Source organism: Cenococcum geophilum, assembly GCF_001692895.1.
Source record: "Cenococcum geophilum 1.58 unplaced genomic scaffold K441scaffold_6, whole genome shotgun sequence".
NCBI classification, from domain to species: domain Eukaryota; kingdom Fungi; phylum Ascomycota; class Dothideomycetes; order Gloniales; family Gloniaceae; genus Cenococcum; species Cenococcum geophilum.
Genome location: NW_027137564.1, coordinates 2110686 through 2126345, shown reverse-complemented (window position 1 = coordinate 2126345; position 15660 = coordinate 2110686). Strand labels below are relative to the sequence as shown.

Below are 15660 nucleotides of genomic sequence, written 5' to 3'. Positions count from 1 at the left end.
ATATGAGCTGCGTGTCATGTCGGGACGTCCATTTCGAGGTCTTCTATTTTGAGATGTCTTCATCACCGCTTGTAGCTGCATGCATCTCTTGCTGCGGCTGTGCACTTTAGTGTATTGGCGCTCGGCCGGATAGACTGAGGCCTGCCATGGCAGGTTTTAACGTCCCTAGTTAGTGAAGGCCTGACAGGGACTGCTCCATACTTGCATCCACACGCTCATCTGCTCTTTCCCAGCATCAAGGCCCCGAGGGAGTGTCTTGCACTTGAAGGATGAGGGAGTCTCATGACTGTATTTCAAGAGCTTCTCGATCTTCAGGAGTTTCTCGGTCCCCCGGAGCTTCTTGACCTTCAGGGGTTTCTCGACTTTCAGGAGCTGCTCGGTCTTCAGGAGCTTCTCGGTCTTCAGGAGCTTCTCGTTCCTCAGGGGCTTTTAAGTCTTCAGTGCCATTAGAAGCAGCGTCTGCGCCTGGTTTCCTGAATACGGCCTGTATCCAGCAACGGTACATCTTGAGTTTGCGTTGCCGGTTCACCAGCATGCGGCGGTCGACGCCCAAATGGACAATCTCAAACGCCGGAAATTCGGCCTCGTCAGTTTCTTGAGCAGAAGCATTGTCCGGCTGCGAAGGTTTCTCCTGCTGCTCCTCCGAAGGTTTCTCCTGTTGCTCCTCCGAATTGAGTGTCATATCCGCAACTCTCTCCGCGATCCTCTCGTCGCCCTTCCTTGAATTATCCTCATCCCTCTTCTCACCCCCCATCTCGCCCCCCTCGTTATCCCCCCGCTCACCCCCCCAAATCCTCTCCAACTCGTCCTTCTCAAAAAAATAAACCCTAGTCCCATCCCCCCTAACATAAAAGTTATCCCCCATCCACCTCCCCTTCTTAAAGCGCACCTGCGCCAGATCCCCCCGCCCATAATCCCGAAACAGCACCCGGCCCCCAGGCTTCAACACCCGCCACACATTCCGGACCGCCCTCCTCCACTGCGCCGGCGCCAGCGCCGAGAACACAAAGATCATCAGCACGACATCGACGCTCCCCTCCGCGATCCCCGGCGGCAGCTCCGCCCCTGCAACATCCCACACATCCGCCCGGATGTACCGCGGATCGAACGCCTCGTGCGCGCGGACCAGCTCGACGGCGCGGGCCGAGAAGTCGCACGCGTGCAGGCGCAGCGCCGGGTTCTGGTTCAGCGCGAGGATCGGGAACGCGGTGTTGCCTGCGCCGGCGCCGACTTCGAGGAGGAGCGTGGGCGGGGAGGTTGGGGTTGTGAGGGCGGTCAGGATGGGGAATTCCTGCGCGAGCCATTTGCGGTTTTTGAAGAAGTTGGTGCGGTTGTGGGCGTAGAAGAGGTTCCACCATTTGGAGGGGTTGGCGTTGAAGCGGCCTAGTGGGGAGGGGGTTAGCGTTGGGGTGGAATATGTGGAGAGGGGAGGGAGTGGAAAGGGCGGTGAGGAAGCGGGTGTGGTTTAGGAAGTAGAAAGTAGGGAGTAGAGAGTAGAGAGCAGGAGTAGAAAGTAGAAAGTAGAAAGTAGAGAGTAGGGAGTAGTGAGTAGAGAGCAGGGAATAGGGATTCAAAGATCCAGAGATCCAAACATTCAAGGCAAAAGGTACTTACCTCTATCAAACTCCGACACAGGCGCCTCGCGCTGCCTCGCGTACTGCAGCTCCGCAAACTCCTTGTACGCATCGTCCGTCTCGACATGGTCCCACGCATTGAACTCGAAGATGTCGTCGCCCTCCTCCAGATACCGCGACCCGAACGCGAACGGGTCCGTCCGCTTCTGGTTGTTTGCTGCATCGTGCGAGCGGTGTGCCGGTTTGCGGATAGGATTGAAGGCTGCCGGCACTCCATACGCGTCTCTTGCCTCTTCTTCAGAGGATTTGGGCACCGGTACAGGCTCCATGGTCACAGCGAAGCGGAGATGCTCCATGCTCTTTGGCAGCTGCTGCCGTTCAGGTTTGGGGGGATTGCTAGTGGTATCCATTGTGAGGAAGGAGGAGCAGGTCGTTGCGGTACGACGAGGAAGGGTCGTACAACGGTGAGAGGTTATACGGCGGGCTGTATAGCGGGATGGTGTTGAGTGGTGGGGAGCAAAAAAGGCAGTTATCGATAAAGACCCCAGAATAGGAAATGTGTGCCTGACTCGGCTCACCTTCGGAGGAACCCTGCTGATATAAGATACAAGAGCCTCAAAAGCTTAACTGACTTTTGACAGTTGATGATGAGGGAGCATATTAACGACTATATAAAACTCGTAAATGTGAAACCAATTCTAAAAGCTCACAACCCTCAACCAACATAAAAATTAATCAATTCAAAACTTCCGCCAGCCATCCAAGGCTGCTGTCCCCCGCAGTTTCTCCTAGCAAACTGATAAAGTCTCCAGATACTTGCGTCTGAGGCAGTAAATCTGGTAGAATACGCCAGGAAATGTTGAACGGTTGAAATTATTGGTGGTGTTAGACAAGATAGACCAGAGATTGATTCAGTTCGTTTTCTGTGAAGGCTTTGACGATATGTGCAACTCCATAACGACGGAATGTTGGGACCCAAGTCTCAGCAGGTATATCACTCTGTAATTCGTCGTCCTCAACCGGCTCGACTATCAAGCAGTGGAAGCTCCTTTTTTGTTTTTCTGGAGATTGTTCGCCCCTTTCTGGGGGCTTCCTCGTTACTGTCTGCTGGGGCGTATCTTCGACGATACAGAGGCAATTAACCGTGTGTTCTCCGTAATCATATGCCTCGTCAAAAGAAGCCCAGCCAATGTGTACTTCATCATCATCTACTATAGCCTCCGGAGAAATTACGTCTCTTGCTCCATGCGTGAGAGTATATTGTGAGATCATATTATCAACACAATTCCAGTGACGATGAGCAATGATCCCAGAGACAGTATGTGCTTCTATACTGAGCTTTCTAGTTTCGTCCAAAATTCCATAGAGCGTTGCACTGTCCTCAGCAATATTTTCCATCTTCCAAGGGATGACGTTGCCGTGCACTGAAGCCCAAGTCCATGAGGGAAATCTGGTAAGCTCCTCTATTCTCTCAGTGTAGTTGTAAATACCCGTGAGCCATAACAGGGAGCGAGGGAGATCTCGTGCCCACAACCCCATCACATATTTATCCTGGTTTGTTTGCTGGAGGGAATTGGCAAGCCCCTGTAGTGCAGCAAGCTTGTCACTTTGATGACTAAGGCTCCGCATCGTGTAATTGTTTACAATAATATCCCAGTCCCGGTACATTTCTAGATCCCTAGAGCATCCATTATCTGAAACTGCAAAAGGGACTTCGTCGTTTCCATAGGCATTACAAGCCCACACCAAGCCTGCCCTCAAAAAATGGACTGTTCGACGAGCTAGCCACCATTCCTGAGTGGCCCAGGCCCTTTCATGTAGTGGTGAATTGCAAGGATCGTCGTCTTCTGAATCCGCGCTCAATTCAACGGTGAACGAGCTCACAGCAACGCCATCTTGATATAACGGCAGAACCACTTTCGGCAAAAATGATGGTTGAAGAAAGCATCCCTCACTCGGGTCTTTAGCCCCAGATGCGGCAATAACTAGGCGTGCACTCTCGTAGTACTGCCCCATCTTCTGACACTCTTGCGACCAGTCTTTGCTGTCATCTTGGATTATACATAGGGCATCAATCCACAAGTACCTTACGCCTAAGTTGCGCGTAACCGTTATAGCATCTCGGTACGTTTTTGGCAATGTCCTTATCGACATACTGTTCATGTTTTGTTTTAAGTTCGCTCTTGTTGTTTGAAGCCATTTCTTCTTCTGCTGACCCCAGCAGTAACTGAGAGAGTTATAGGGGGCGCGAGACCCAGAACTTTCAACGAGTTGAATGCGGGACTCTCCTTGCGCTATCTGTAGGTCTAGAACCCGAGTTGGTAATAATGGTACATCATCCAGCGTGGCGCCGCTAATGGCGACCTTGCAGTGTTCGTGGTTTGTGATACAGTGATTAAGGCATTTCTGAATCCAAGAAAAAGAAACTTCCGAGCCTGGAAGAAATGGAGGACTGGAAAACAAGTCCTTTAATACATCTGAACTATCATCTACACAATGGGGATTAGAAATGGTCTTGAACAGGTTGTCATGAACTAACCCGGATTTTTATAAATTCGGAAAAATCTGTTGGTCGTAACCGGATCTGTAGTAAAGATGAGACGGTACAGATTGACTCTGTCAGAGAACCAATCTCCACCAAGTAGAGTAAGCTTAGAAGGCAGGTTCCCTAGTGTTTCCTTGATATCTTTCTTAGAATAGGAGGCCTCGGCCTTTACATCTTGCATAAACAGTGCACAAAGGGAACAATTACGAGCGTAAGCGGGGAGGTCTGATGCTTTAGGGAGATGTTCGTGGTGAGAGAGTGTGGAATTATCCGGATCACCAAGCCCATCACGTGTCTTGAGGCGAGGCGTGGTCAGGAGCTCTTTAACAAACACGGTACAATAATTGCAGAGCGGCATGGCTCTAAGTTATTACCAGGCGCTTGACTGGTGACGAGCTTGAGGCTGGCTGCACGAGCGAGTGACAGGGAATTCTAGCGGGCAAGATATTGTGGGCGCGTAGAAAAAGAAAGTAAATAGATTGCTAAACGTAGGCTAAATAGAGATGCAATGAAGAAAGTAAGGAAAGTGTTAAAAGAAATAGAGGACGCGTCAGACTTGACGAGCAAGGCTGAAGTCTCAGAAGTGCTCAGATCCAAACGTACGACACGCATCACAACCCCCATCAAAATAATACGCCCCCTGTATCCCCACCAATATAGCTTTATATTTTATAAATAGAGACCTATTTTATAGTACTATTCTAGGGCTATTCTAGTAGAGCTATTAGGGTACTTATTTTTATAGATAGAGGGGTTAGATTAGTTAGCGCAGCCTCAATTTAAGTTTTACAGTTGTTACAAAATATCCCCTATAATACTACTAATATAGCTCTATATTTTATAAATAAAGGCCCATTTTATAGCCCTAGAATAGGACTATAAAATAGAGCTCTATGTATATAAATTAGATTAACATTGGTGGAGTTATATGGGGTATATTGTTTTAATGGGGGGGATGAGTCCTGCTGCGGCTTGGCGATTTTACCGATATTTCTTAAACGACTATATCGATAAAGGCCCCAAAATAGAAAATGTGTGCCTGACTCGGCTCGCCTTCGGAGGAACCCTGCTGATCTCTCGGAGATGGCCCCGACGTATAAGATACAAGAGCCTCAAAAGCTTAACTGGCTTTCGACTGTAGATGATGCAAAGACGCCTTTCCTTGCTCGTGACACTCCATCCTCCACTCCCCTCGTTATGGAATCAAGGTGACAGTCCCCAATTCCTCCAACTCAATTATCTCGTACAATTAATCAATTCACCAGCCAACCCTCACCATGAAAGCCCTCCGCCCGCCACGCCTCCCACCGCTCACCCGCCTTACCCCCCACCGCACCTTCGTCCCCAACCCCTTCGCCACAACTTCCACCCCACAACTCCTCACCGCCACCCGCACGCTCCCCTACCCCAGCGCCGCAATCTACAACATCATCGCCGACGTCCCGCAATACAGCAGCTTCCTGCCTTACTGCCAGGCCTCCACCGTAACGCGCTGGTCCGCACCCGACCGCACGACGCACACGCGCTGGCCGTCCGAGGCCCGCCTCGTCGTCGGCTGGGCCGGCATCACCGAGGCCTTCCGCAGCCGCATCTACTGCGTCCCCGGCCGCGTCGTCGAGGCCGTGGGCGGCGCGTCGCGCACCACGCTTGCCGAGGAGGACGTCGCGCACCATCGCGTCACGGCTGCAGTAGGAGGAGCTGCGGGAGCAGAGACGGGGGTGAAGGAACAGGAGCGGGAGCGGGAGCAGGAGCGGGAGCAGGAGCAGGAGGAGGCGGTGCGCACAGAGCTGCTGACGCATCTCCTGACGCGGTGGACCGTTCGGCCGCTCCCGTACACGCCGCCGAGGGAGCAGACCGAGGTTAGTTTGGCCATTGAGTTTCAGTTTGCGAATCCGATTTATAGCGCCCTGAGCGTCGGTGCCGCGCCCAAGGTGGCTGAGATGATGATCCGCGCCTTCGAGGAGCGCGTCAAGAGTGTGCTAGAGGGGCGGTTAGACGAGGGAAAGAGTAGGCCGGAGCTTAATAGGACGAGTAGGAGGGGGTGAAGTTGCAGGGATTCATTTAGGTTTACAGATTGACTGGTGTGTTAAGCATGCCAAATGAATATAATTTTGGGTGGTATGGAGGTTGTGAAAGGATGTACAAAGTTCGTTGAGTTACGTAGTGAGGTGGTGGATCCAAGGGCTTCCAAGTCTTAAGAAGTAAACATAGACTAGATGGATGAGTAAGATCGGTCTTCTCACCAAGCACACCCACACAAATAGCCCTCAGGAATCTATTTTATTTCTTTGGAGCATCTACCTAGCTACTTCCTACCTAGAAGTAGCACTAAACAAAACATTCTCCAGACCATTGGACCTATACTGGCTCATCCCAGTAGCCCTGAGCCATGAAGACCCTACAGCCGATGCACGCATACCCGTCATAAGCACCATCCCTGTGCAAAAAGAGAATACAGATGGAGAAGATAGGAGAAAATAACCAAACCCAGAGACTATCTGGTCCACAGAAATCACTATTGAGGTCGGACAACAAGCAAAGTTTTAGACAAGAAAACAATCCTGGACTATCAGCCGAAGCTTTGCAGTTGCCAATTAAAAGATACCTTGCGATGAAGAAAGGTACGTAGCACACGAAAGCCTTGGAAAGCCCATATTTCTCTATGCTCCGTATATGCTAGCTTAAAGGAAGCTCATTCCATTAAGGCCTGCGGAGTTACAGCTTTCAGGAGTATCGTAGTGGTGTAGGCTAAATCATGTTTTGTCAGCTGAGGACTCTTTTAGGGGGAATTCCAGTAGACATACGTGACCGTTAGATGGCTGCTCGCCCTGTTGCTGATAATACTTGGTATAGATATTTTCGCCACGGCGAACGGCTGCCTCATTGACCTCGACTCCAGGATGCCCATTCTCAAGGATCAACCGACGCTGCGTCGTGTTTTCTTTGCCATCCTCGGCAACCTTTGCTTTGAGCTGGCTTTGAACGGAGAATGGGCTATGTGGACAAGGGACATTTCGCGTTAGCAAGCTATGGTCCTTTATCCGTCTAACAAATTTAACACGATCTTTGGTGCCATTGACAATGAAAGTATAAACACGCCTCACAACGTCTAGTGACGTCAAGGAAATGTATATGGACGAGTGATATTCAGGGTTGGGAATGGGCTAGGCTTTGGCAAGACCAGGTCACGAATGAATCCGGTGAAACGCAGATGCGTTTAGATCATGGGCACGCATGGTCATGAAGGGCTTCAGTCAAGCTGACGAGTAGTGAGAGTGTTCATCAAAAGTGGGGTGGGTGGTCGGGAGGATTGAGGAGAAGGTACTCACCCGTTAACTTCCTTGTCCAGCATCATGTATTCCTTCGCAGCGTCTTCGGTGCCGCGTTCCAGCAAGTATACCATGTAGCAGTGAGAAAGGTCTTTAATGGTTTGAGGCTGAAGACGAGTCTTGGTACGGATGAAGTCATGCACCTGTGAGATACGTGCGTAACACTCTTTCTCCGTCTCTGCGCTTGATGGTTGCTGTATTTCGAACTCCAAGTAATTTATCCAGAAAGCTCGAACATCCAGGTACCAGCGTTGGTTCTTCTGGTACACTTGACGAGCTTCTTCTGGTGAGCCCTTGATTTTCCAAAGAAGACGAGCCCATTCAGAAACCAGCCAGCCTTGAGCGTAGATGTCACATGATTTTGAGTTTATCTGAGACTCGTAGACTGCGATGGCTGCGTCAAGGCCACCGTGTCGGCGTTCGAGATTGGCCCAAGACACGATCGTTTCATGGTGACCAGGAATATTGATGAGTATTGCCTCATGGATAGCTCGAGCGACGTCAACTCTTCCCGACATCTCTTCAAATATCGCATACTGCAGGCGCACTGCCGGTCTCGAAATCGGGACATAGAGGCAGCTGGCTCTCTGATAGATCATCCGGACCTCTTCTTCTTTTCCGGGTTGCGAGATCATCCAACGAGCATATCGCAGCCAAAATTCGTCGTAACTCGCTGCAGTAACTAGACATCGTTCGTAAAGGAAGGCAGTACGCTGATAGTCCCCCTCAACTTCCTCAAAGTCCAGATACTTGCGCCAATTGACAAGCTGCGCCTCGTCCAGTTCGTCCACCACGAAATAAGGACGCTTCAGCTCTTGTTCGTATGCCCACCGCTTGGTGGTCTCAGTCTGTGTACGGTGGAAGATCTCGAGGTGGAAGACATGGATACGCGCTCGCAAATCGCGCTCAATTTCCATATCATTCTTCATCTTACCCGGATTCTCCATTGCGATCTCAGCCTGGAACTGGGCCAATATATCCGCAGGAAGTAGCTCTGAAATAGGGCGAGTGGTGCCGACTTGATGAAAGCGGTCGAAGTAACGGGCATATTGATGTAGAGGGATGTGGATAATGCGTTCTAGTATAACAAAGATTCTGTCTTGAGCTTCAAGACGCTCTTCGAATTCGAGGTACTTGTCCCAGAATGGGTGGGCGAAGAAATCCAAACCCACGCTGTGAGCTCCACGCTCAAATAATCTAAGATACTGCAATCAGCCCGCGTTTGAGGTGAAGGGGTATACACTAGCATAAGGGAGGGTGAAGAGGGCAGCAAACAGATTACGTGTAGACTGTCAGGTCGAATGATCTTGCAGCAAGTAGCAGTCTCCATGCACTTTGTGAGACCGCGAGAAAAGGAATGCCCGCGAGGCATATCATATGAATGTGTGTAGCGAAGACAACAAAGGCCTCTGAAGACTGGATGTGAGAAGTAACTCCACGGCGTTGGTTGGTTGTGACTTTCTCACCCATATTTGAGCCCATCGCCTTTTGGACTTTTACGTTTGGAAGTTTGCGGTCATGCTGAATTTGAATAACTGTTATGGGGAAGGAAAGACTACCAATGATACTTACTCTCGGATCACGTCGGGATCATGGCTAGTCTCTACTTTGAAGGTGCAGTAGTTGGTCCACAGATCGACTGAGGTTGTGACGCTAGCGACACCTCGCTCGTAGATCTACGTTTAGTGAGCGACATAAATTCACAATGGTGAAGTAGTTGGAGTACTCACCATCTCTGCTGCTTCTGTGCCAGCGATTGAGAATTCCAAATCCGCATATTTCTTCCAGTATCCGAAGAAGAGGGGAAATTTCGCGAGGAAAAGATCATATACGGCCCGGGCAAAGGCGATGGTATGAGGACTTGAATTCCGGTTGAGCCCACCCTCCAAGGACTCAGCGGCCTGCACGAGTCTCTCCCATGCTCCGAAATTGTCTTCATTCTCTTGCTATGAGGATGTTAGCAAGAGGGTAAAGTCGTAGTATACTCAGAGAGTAGCCTCACCACTTCGGCTGTGAGCTTGCTCAGCTCGGCATTCTCCTCATCTGTGCCACTGTAACTGATATCGGCTATGCTACCACGAATGTACACCATATTCAGTGGTCACTATAGAGTGTAGTTGGATGTTCAAGTAGATGGACAGTGATGGCGGATGGTGTTGTGACGGTGAGCTGAATGTGTTTGAGGGTTGTTTGTGAGATCGAGGGCAGAGATCATCCGCTAAGTTTGAGCCTCAAAGCCAACGCCAAGACTTTTTCATGCGAAGCATTCACGTTGCAAGGAGATACGACTCGTTTCAGAGAGAGAAATTCAGATCAGATTGGTATCTCCGCAGTTCTTGTTAAAAGACATGAAGCTTTTCAAACGGTGCCTCCCCAGCCTCCAGGCTCTTGGCCCAACCGAATAGAACATGCCTTTGGGGTTAGCAAAATTGGCCAAAACCCCTTCACTATTACCGATATGTACGGAGTACTCTATCACCATCGCCATAATCCATGCAATACCCCAAAACCATATCAAGGCGTATTGAAACTACCTGAAACAAAAAGCAGATACCGTCACGCCGTGCGACCTTGGTCGTTCCTTACAACACCCGCCCCCCTTCCACATACTTAGTCTTGTCGCTCGCACCGAATGAAAACGGACTTTTGGTCATTTCGGGGCTGCGAGGACTAATTGGCAAAGCGAATAAATCATCTTCTCTGTCGTCGTCGGGCAGAGGAGGCCCGCGGGATTGGAAAGGTACACTGGTAAAAGCATTCAAAGATGCCATGCCGGCATTCTGCTCCTGTTGCTGTGCCAAGACCGAAGGGGGTGGAACTTGGGCTGTTACTTTTCTATTTGGTGGAGCCGTTTGAGTTGTTTGCGGCATTTGTGGCGGTTTGGCTGCAAGTACTGCCGGGTTTGCACCCTTAAACACAGCGAAGGATGATACCGCAACATCCGAGAATTCAGGGGAGAGGATACTAAACTGAGGGCCTTCACCTGAGTCCTGCTTAGAAGTCAAATCCCTTTCACTTGTACCCAATTTCAGGCCCCTCAGCTTCTCCATAAGGCGTCCACCACCAGGAGATCTCGGGCTTGCGGGGCCCGTAAACGCGATTGCTGGTTCAGCCACTGATATGCTGAGTGCGATAGGCTTCGCTGACACGCCGAAGTTTTGCTCAATCCATTCCTTCTCCTGTACGGCCATCAAAAGACCTACGCCTTCCGCGTTGCTCTTCGATTCCACCTCAATCTCTTTTTGTAGCACCTGCAATCTCTTCTTGGCCCATATAGTATGAAGGACACCCTTCTTGCCTGTAGAGCGCGCCGATGCGCCCAGTTCCGGCGGAAAGATGGCAGGCAAAGGATTCGTATGCCACACAACGGGCGATTTGGTACCATCCTTTGGCCTGTGAGTTAGGGTTACGATGGAAGGAACCGCCACTCCCGGCGGGAGAAGGAAGTAGAATCGATTGACATCGTTGCTGGGCTTGTCGTCGGCAGGCAGAACCGTCGTCTTGCCCTCCCATAATATGTGCCACTCGCCTCGTATGCCTCGCGTGCTGTCGTCGTCCTCCCACTCTACCATGAGTATCTTGGTGCCCTCCTTGCCATGTCCAGCCTCAAATTCAAAACGCGCCAAGGCGTTGGTGCTCGAGATGCTCGGGGACTCGACCTCATCTTTGCATGGAGCAGAAAGCGCAGAGGTATCGACAGGGTTAAAGGGTGGACGGGGCGCGGCGAACGTCATTTGGAGGGGATTTGCAGAGGACGGATGCAGCACGACCAAATTTGTTGCTACGTATAAATACGGGGGGCCGAAATGAAGTCGAAATGAAGACCTGAACCAAGTATCAGGTGGGAAATTTGGAGCAACCCGCAATCGCTTCTTACGCAGCAAATCAGGAGTGAGTGCTGGAGAAGATGCGGCCCTCTAAACAAGGCTTGAAGCCCTTCGAAGTACGTACCCCGAATTTGGCCTTCCAGCGCATCCAATCCGCCTTCGCTTCCGCCCCGCTATTCTTAGAACGCTGTCAACGCTTTGTCACCCGAAAAGGAGGGTAGCGCTCCGATGCTGACAGTCTACGCGCCACGCGTGTGGCGAGTCACTGCTTGGCTTGTATCACCAGACGCAAGGGGCGCGAGGGGAAACAAGGGGAACGGTTGGGACAAGCCGTGCAGCTGTGGCAGTGATAACAGTCAAGGGCGGTAATCGCACCGTTCGTGGCTATTGATTCGCCACCCTGAAAAACTACGTGACCGATCTATAATACAAACCGTGGAAGCTGCACTAGTTCCACACAGCGAACCTAGAATCCTCCTATCATATCGGCCCCAAGCTGAGCCACTAGTAATAACGACCGACAAAGGAAAGAGATGCATGGCATGAGAAAGCCGTAAACCTCGTAATAGAACGACTTTCATCCGAAACGCCCCATGTAATGCCGTCCACCTATAGATGCTTTCTAGCGACCTCAGAAGGATAAAGAATAAAAATTACAAGTGGGTATAAAGCGTAAGTAGCATATGCAAAGGCGAAGCAAATGCTTTTTGGATCATGCAAAATGCGAATAGTTGAAAGAATGTTGTAATCTAGCGAAATAGATTAAGACAGACCAGGACGCGGTTCCCATCAAGGGAGTCAAAGGCTAGGGTTTCTAGATCAACAAGAAATCCCATCCCCTCTGCCGCATCACGTCCCGCCAGTGGACGTTCTGTCTTTCTCCTCTCGCAAGTGCGTCGTCGTTGATGCGCCAAGTATCCTTAAGAAGCTCCTTGATTCTTCCAAAGGAACCAAAGTCGGAGGCTTCGCCTAGCCGGACTGTGCGTTCGGAGAACATAGTACGGAAAGAGGAGTTGGGGAGAGAAAGTGATCCAGCAATGAGGAGTGGCCAAACGAGAGATCGGTCAAAGCCGTCGGGACCTGCAGGTATGAAGTCCATGGCGTCGGTAAGCGCATTGATGAGGTTAGTGATACTGGGTTGCTGTCGATCGAAGTCAGGAACTAGGCTGCAAAGGTAGATGCGAGCGGCGAGGAGGAAGACCGATGTCATGTTCCTCCTCAGCTGCTTCGGGCGGATTGCGCCGGTTGAGGAGTAAGCATTGTCAATTGTTCCTGGGCCAGGTTCAGAGAGGCTGATTTGGTCGCCGAGTAACTTAATGTGTGTGCAGAGTGTGACCTCTTCCATCTTCTCCAGCTTCAGTGCCTCGAGGCATGCAATCTCGGAAATCAGGTACATAATCCGATCATCACATCCCATAAGTTCAGCTAGACCCGATGGCGAAGATGCAAGGAGCTTCTCGCGATATGTATCAGCGAATGACGGCGTCCGCCCGACCATTGTTGCTCCCAAAATATCGATCCAAGCAGCGAGAGTCATATTGAAAGGTGGTTGCGCATGAGCATGCCCGTTGAGATCAATGAGATTTTGGGGAAGCTCGAGTTTCTGGACGAGACTGGTAGCGGCTTGGAAGTGCTGGTGCCATGGGATGTCTGGTAGGCAATCGTCTGGGCGGCCAACAGAGCACTGGAAAAAGATCATGCCGAGAGTGGCCTCGAGAATCTTTTGGTGATCAGTGTCGCGATTAAGCGCCTCACAAAGTTCTGAGATCGTAGCGTAGCGGTGGCGCATGATGTCGTTGTCGATCTGCTCGCCCTGGACTCGCTCGGTGGCTTTCAAGTGCAGCGCTGAGATGCTCAGGCAGCAGTGTAGGTAGCACTTGTTTGATTCCAACGCGGGCAGAATGACTTCTGAGCGAGCCGATCCGTGCTGGTTGACCTCGAGGATTGGGAAGATGAGTCGCAGAACATCATCGATGAAGTGATTCAGGAGGTGTTTGTCGCAATCGTCGACCTGGATCATAGACTGGTGCGAGGGGCTGAAAGAGCCATGCGGGAATTCAAAGAAGTTAAAATCCAGCGGCTCCTCGGCGAATGACTCTCGGCGGCTTTCAAAGTAGTCTTGCTGGATCCAGTTTTCGGTCGGAAAGGGATTGCCGGGTACTGGTGGTACTTGGAAAGTGCTGAAAGTGGAGATGGTTGAATCTCTCCTTGTAGGAATGTCATTGACAAACATCTGGCTCTCGGTCTTAATGTCGACTTCGTACGGCGTGAACTGGCCATAATGCGAGTAGGAAGGAGCGAACATAGGCGGAGGCATGGCGGCGGAGGTGAAAGCGTCGGGAGTAGAAACGTGGTTGAAGTTGTAGTCTAGTGAGAGTTGCGAATCCACCGATGCTGCGCGAGTGCAGGCCATACCGTCGGAGAAGGTATCCGAGGTCGGCAGAGAATGGCATAAGCTCGGAGGGGTGTTTGCGCTCATTGGAATGCCCTGCGACGTCTTCTCGTTGAGCTTCGTGCGCTTGATGATGTTCTTAATGATCTCCTTCTGCTGTCTTCGCTGCTCATTGTTGCTCCACCACATCGGACGCTTGTACTCGCACTTCAATCCAAGATGGTTGCAGGCGCGGCACGAAGGCTTTCCCTCGTCGCACTTCTTCCTTCGCAGGCGGCATGTAAAGCATCCTGCGCATAACTGTTAGCCAGGAAAAAGTCCAAGCGCGGGATCCCTGCAAAGGCAGGGAAAGGCAGGGCAAGGCAGGGCAAGGCAAAGTACACTGACCTGTTCGCGATCGCCTATGCATTTTTGTAGCGGCCTGTTTGGCGTTTGCCGAAGCATTCATTCCAACCATTGTAGTAGGGTGCTTCGCAGCAGGAGTGGAAGCCGAAGAGGACATGGACAGAATATGTACCGGAGAGGTGGTTTAGAGGGCTAGTAAACAATGCGGCAAAAACGACTAACGCACAGCGGGAGAGATCGCAAGGGACAGGACCGTGAGGCTCGACCGGGTTGCTCTTAATTAAAGATAGAATAACTCGAAGCCAGCTTCGATTCTGGTGAAAGGAAAGTGAGCAAAATTACTTGGCCTGCCGTTCTTGGATGGGCAGAATCGAGGATGGACATTGTACCTTATAAGTTCCGAAAGCATAAGATAGAGAGCAAAAAGGACTGAATCTATTCTTGGAGCAGGGCAGGCGGTCAACTGCTGGCTTGCAGCGGATGTGGGTGCGGAAGCCATCTGGCAGTAAAACAGGGGGCTGTGGTTGGCCGAAGGTGCACAAGCTGGACAGGGATATCGAAATTTGGGGCTATTTTTGCTTCGTTGCGAACCGCCAGTTGGCCAGTGCTGAAAGGAGGGGTACATCGATCGAGGCCCTTGCCCATGTCAAATTTAGTGTTACTAATGCCCCGTTTCTGGACTTTTGCTGCACAACAACGCTGATGACGTGAAGCCATATTCCAGCCCGGGCTCAATTACCATATCGTCCGAAAATGGACGGGCCATCAAGCCTGGGCGCACGCAGCCGCCGCGATAACTGGCCGGACCCGCTGCTGCTTGAGATTGACCTGCGTCGATCACCGATGCTTTGAATATTGCCAAGTCCGATTATGAATACCAGCACTGCAATCCCTACAACACCACGACAATTGACTCCGGCGACCGCTCCAAAAGAGTGCTCGCACCGGGCCTTGTGGTTCCGTTGCTATTCGCAATTCCAGTTAATTCCAAGTCAATTCCAGTTTCTGCATTGTTCGGCTCCAGAGGCACGAGGGAGGAGACCGAGCAGGGCCCGTCTAGGGCCAGGTGTGTGGTACGTGCAAATATGGTGCCTTCATCTCCACCGTAAGACCCTGGACTGGATGGAGATGTTTAAAGGAGCACGAAAAGAAGGCTGGTCGCTTGGCGATAAGAGAGATCCGGCTCGTGTGACATCTCGGGCGAGGATGGAAGTGGAAATCCGAGGCGATAACCCGGGCAGGATTGTGAGAATGCTGATGGGCTGGTGGGCCTTTGCGTGGGATGGCAGAAGGAGTGGGTTCGAGTGGTTGGAGTGGTTGGGTGCATGACAAGCTTTGAAATTCTTCCGTTTAACCTGGTTCCATGCAGGTCGGGGCGTACCGCGCCATCCAATGGTAGGGCTTATCATTTGCGCTCTTTTGCTGTGGGGTCGGCCAGGGTTTGAGCAGGGTTTGGGCAAGGTTTGATCTCGGCTAGATTGCTTTGCAGCCCATCACGCACTGTTATCTATTAAAAGACTGCTAATTAGCTGTCTTTTCTGTCTTGTGTGCCTGTCTATTTAGGAATAGCTACCATCTCACACTCGTATGGACCCCGTGCAGACCCGTGCCACGCCGGGACGCTCGGCGGGGACTAGACCGAGACCAT

At 51.2% G+C, this 15660-nt stretch overlaps 6 protein-coding genes across 6 annotated transcripts; 1 reads left to right on the top strand and 5 right to left on the bottom strand.

Moving 5' to 3' along the window:
- Window positions 1-4: 4 nt before the first annotated feature.
- K441DRAFT_290770 (S-adenosyl-L-methionine-dependent methyltransferase) lies at window positions 5-2221 on the bottom strand. Its single transcript, XM_067640981.1, has 2 exons — window positions 1615-2221; window positions 5-1383 (listed from the first exon to the last, which is right to left on the bottom strand). The coding sequence occupies exons 1-2, from the start codon at window positions 1982-1984 to the stop codon at window positions 281-283; spliced, it is 1473 nt and encodes a 490-aa protein (XP_067508181.1). The 5' UTR covers window positions 1985-2221; the 3' UTR covers window positions 5-280.
- Window positions 2222-4689, bottom strand: K441DRAFT_290797 (HET-domain-containing protein). Its single transcript, XM_067640982.1, has 2 exons — window positions 4114-4689; window positions 2222-4063 (listed from the first exon to the last, which is right to left on the bottom strand). Exons 1-2 carry the CDS (start codon window positions 4475-4477, stop codon window positions 2460-2462), a joined length of 1968 nt encoding a protein of 655 aa, XP_067508180.1. The 5' UTR covers window positions 4478-4689; the 3' UTR covers window positions 2222-2459.
- A 728-nt stretch (window positions 4690-5417) lies between these two features.
- K441DRAFT_421536 (cyclase/dehydrase) lies at window positions 5418-6107 on the top strand (the record flags this gene model as incomplete). The annotated part of the gene is made up of 2 exons (XM_067641546.1): window positions 5418-5795; window positions 5853-6107. Coding segments are annotated over 2 exons (633 nt in total), but the record flags the coding sequence as incomplete, so codon positions are not given.
- Window positions 6108-6721: 614 nt separating this feature from the next.
- K441DRAFT_290709 (pre-mRNA-processing factor 39) lies at window positions 6722-9726 on the bottom strand. Its single transcript, XM_067640980.1, has 6 exons — window positions 9451-9726; window positions 9179-9394; window positions 9021-9124; window positions 7449-8645; window positions 6924-7113; window positions 6722-6867 (listed from the first exon to the last, which is right to left on the bottom strand). Exons 1-6 carry the CDS (start codon window positions 9538-9540, stop codon window positions 6844-6846), a joined length of 1821 nt encoding a protein of 606 aa, XP_067508178.1. The 5' UTR covers window positions 9541-9726; the 3' UTR covers window positions 6722-6843.
- Window positions 9727-10030: 304 nt separating this feature from the next.
- Window positions 10031-11182, bottom strand: K441DRAFT_541850 (uncharacterized protein; the record flags this gene model as incomplete). The annotated part of the gene is made up of 1 exon (XM_067642669.1): window positions 10031-11182. One exon carries the CDS (start codon window positions 11180-11182, stop codon window positions 10031-10033), a length of 1152 nt encoding a protein of 383 aa, XP_067508177.1.
- Window positions 11183-12089: 907 nt separating this feature from the next.
- K441DRAFT_674235 (C6 sexual development transcription factor-like protein NosA) lies at window positions 12090-14169 on the bottom strand (the record flags this gene model as incomplete). Its single annotated transcript, XM_067650731.1, has 2 exons — window positions 12090-13957; window positions 14055-14169. The coding sequence occupies 2 exons, from the start codon at window positions 14167-14169 to the stop codon at window positions 12090-12092; spliced, it is 1983 nt and encodes a 660-aa protein (XP_067508176.1).
- Window positions 14170-15660: the final 1491 nt, after the last annotated feature.

What these genes read in the sequence shown, in the direction of transcription:
- K441DRAFT_290770 (XM_067640981.1), bottom strand. Translation starts at nt 1,984, where the DNA reads ATGGATACCACTAGCAATCCCCCCAAACCTGAACGGCAGCAGCTGCCA. An exon ending in TGTGTCGGAGTTTGATAGAG is followed by an intron (nt 1,384 to 1,614) that starts GTAAGTACCTTT and finishes CCTCCCCACTAG; the next exon opens with GCCGCTTCAACGCCAACCCC.
- K441DRAFT_290709 (XM_067640980.1), bottom strand. Translation starts at nt 9,540, where the DNA reads ATGGTGTACATTCGTGGTAGCATAGCCGATATCAGTTACAGTGGCACA. An exon ending in GCAAGCTCACAGCCGAAGTG is followed by an intron (nt 9,395 to 9,450) that starts GTGAGGCTACTC and finishes ACATCCTCATAG; the next exon opens with CAAGAGAATGAAGACAATTT. An exon ending in CTGGACAAGGAAGTTAACGG is followed by an intron (nt 7,114 to 7,448) that starts GTGAGTACCTTC and finishes TTGTCCACATAG; the next exon opens with CCCATTCTCCGTTCAAAGCC.
- K441DRAFT_290797 (XM_067640982.1), bottom strand. Translation starts at nt 4,477, where the DNA reads ATGCCGCTCTGCAATTATTGTACCGTGTTTGTTAAAGAGCTCCTGACC. An exon ending in CCGAATTTATAAAAATCCGG is followed by an intron (nt 4,064 to 4,113) that starts GTTAGTTCATGA and finishes CCCATTGTGTAG; the next exon opens with ATGATAGTTCAGATGTATTA.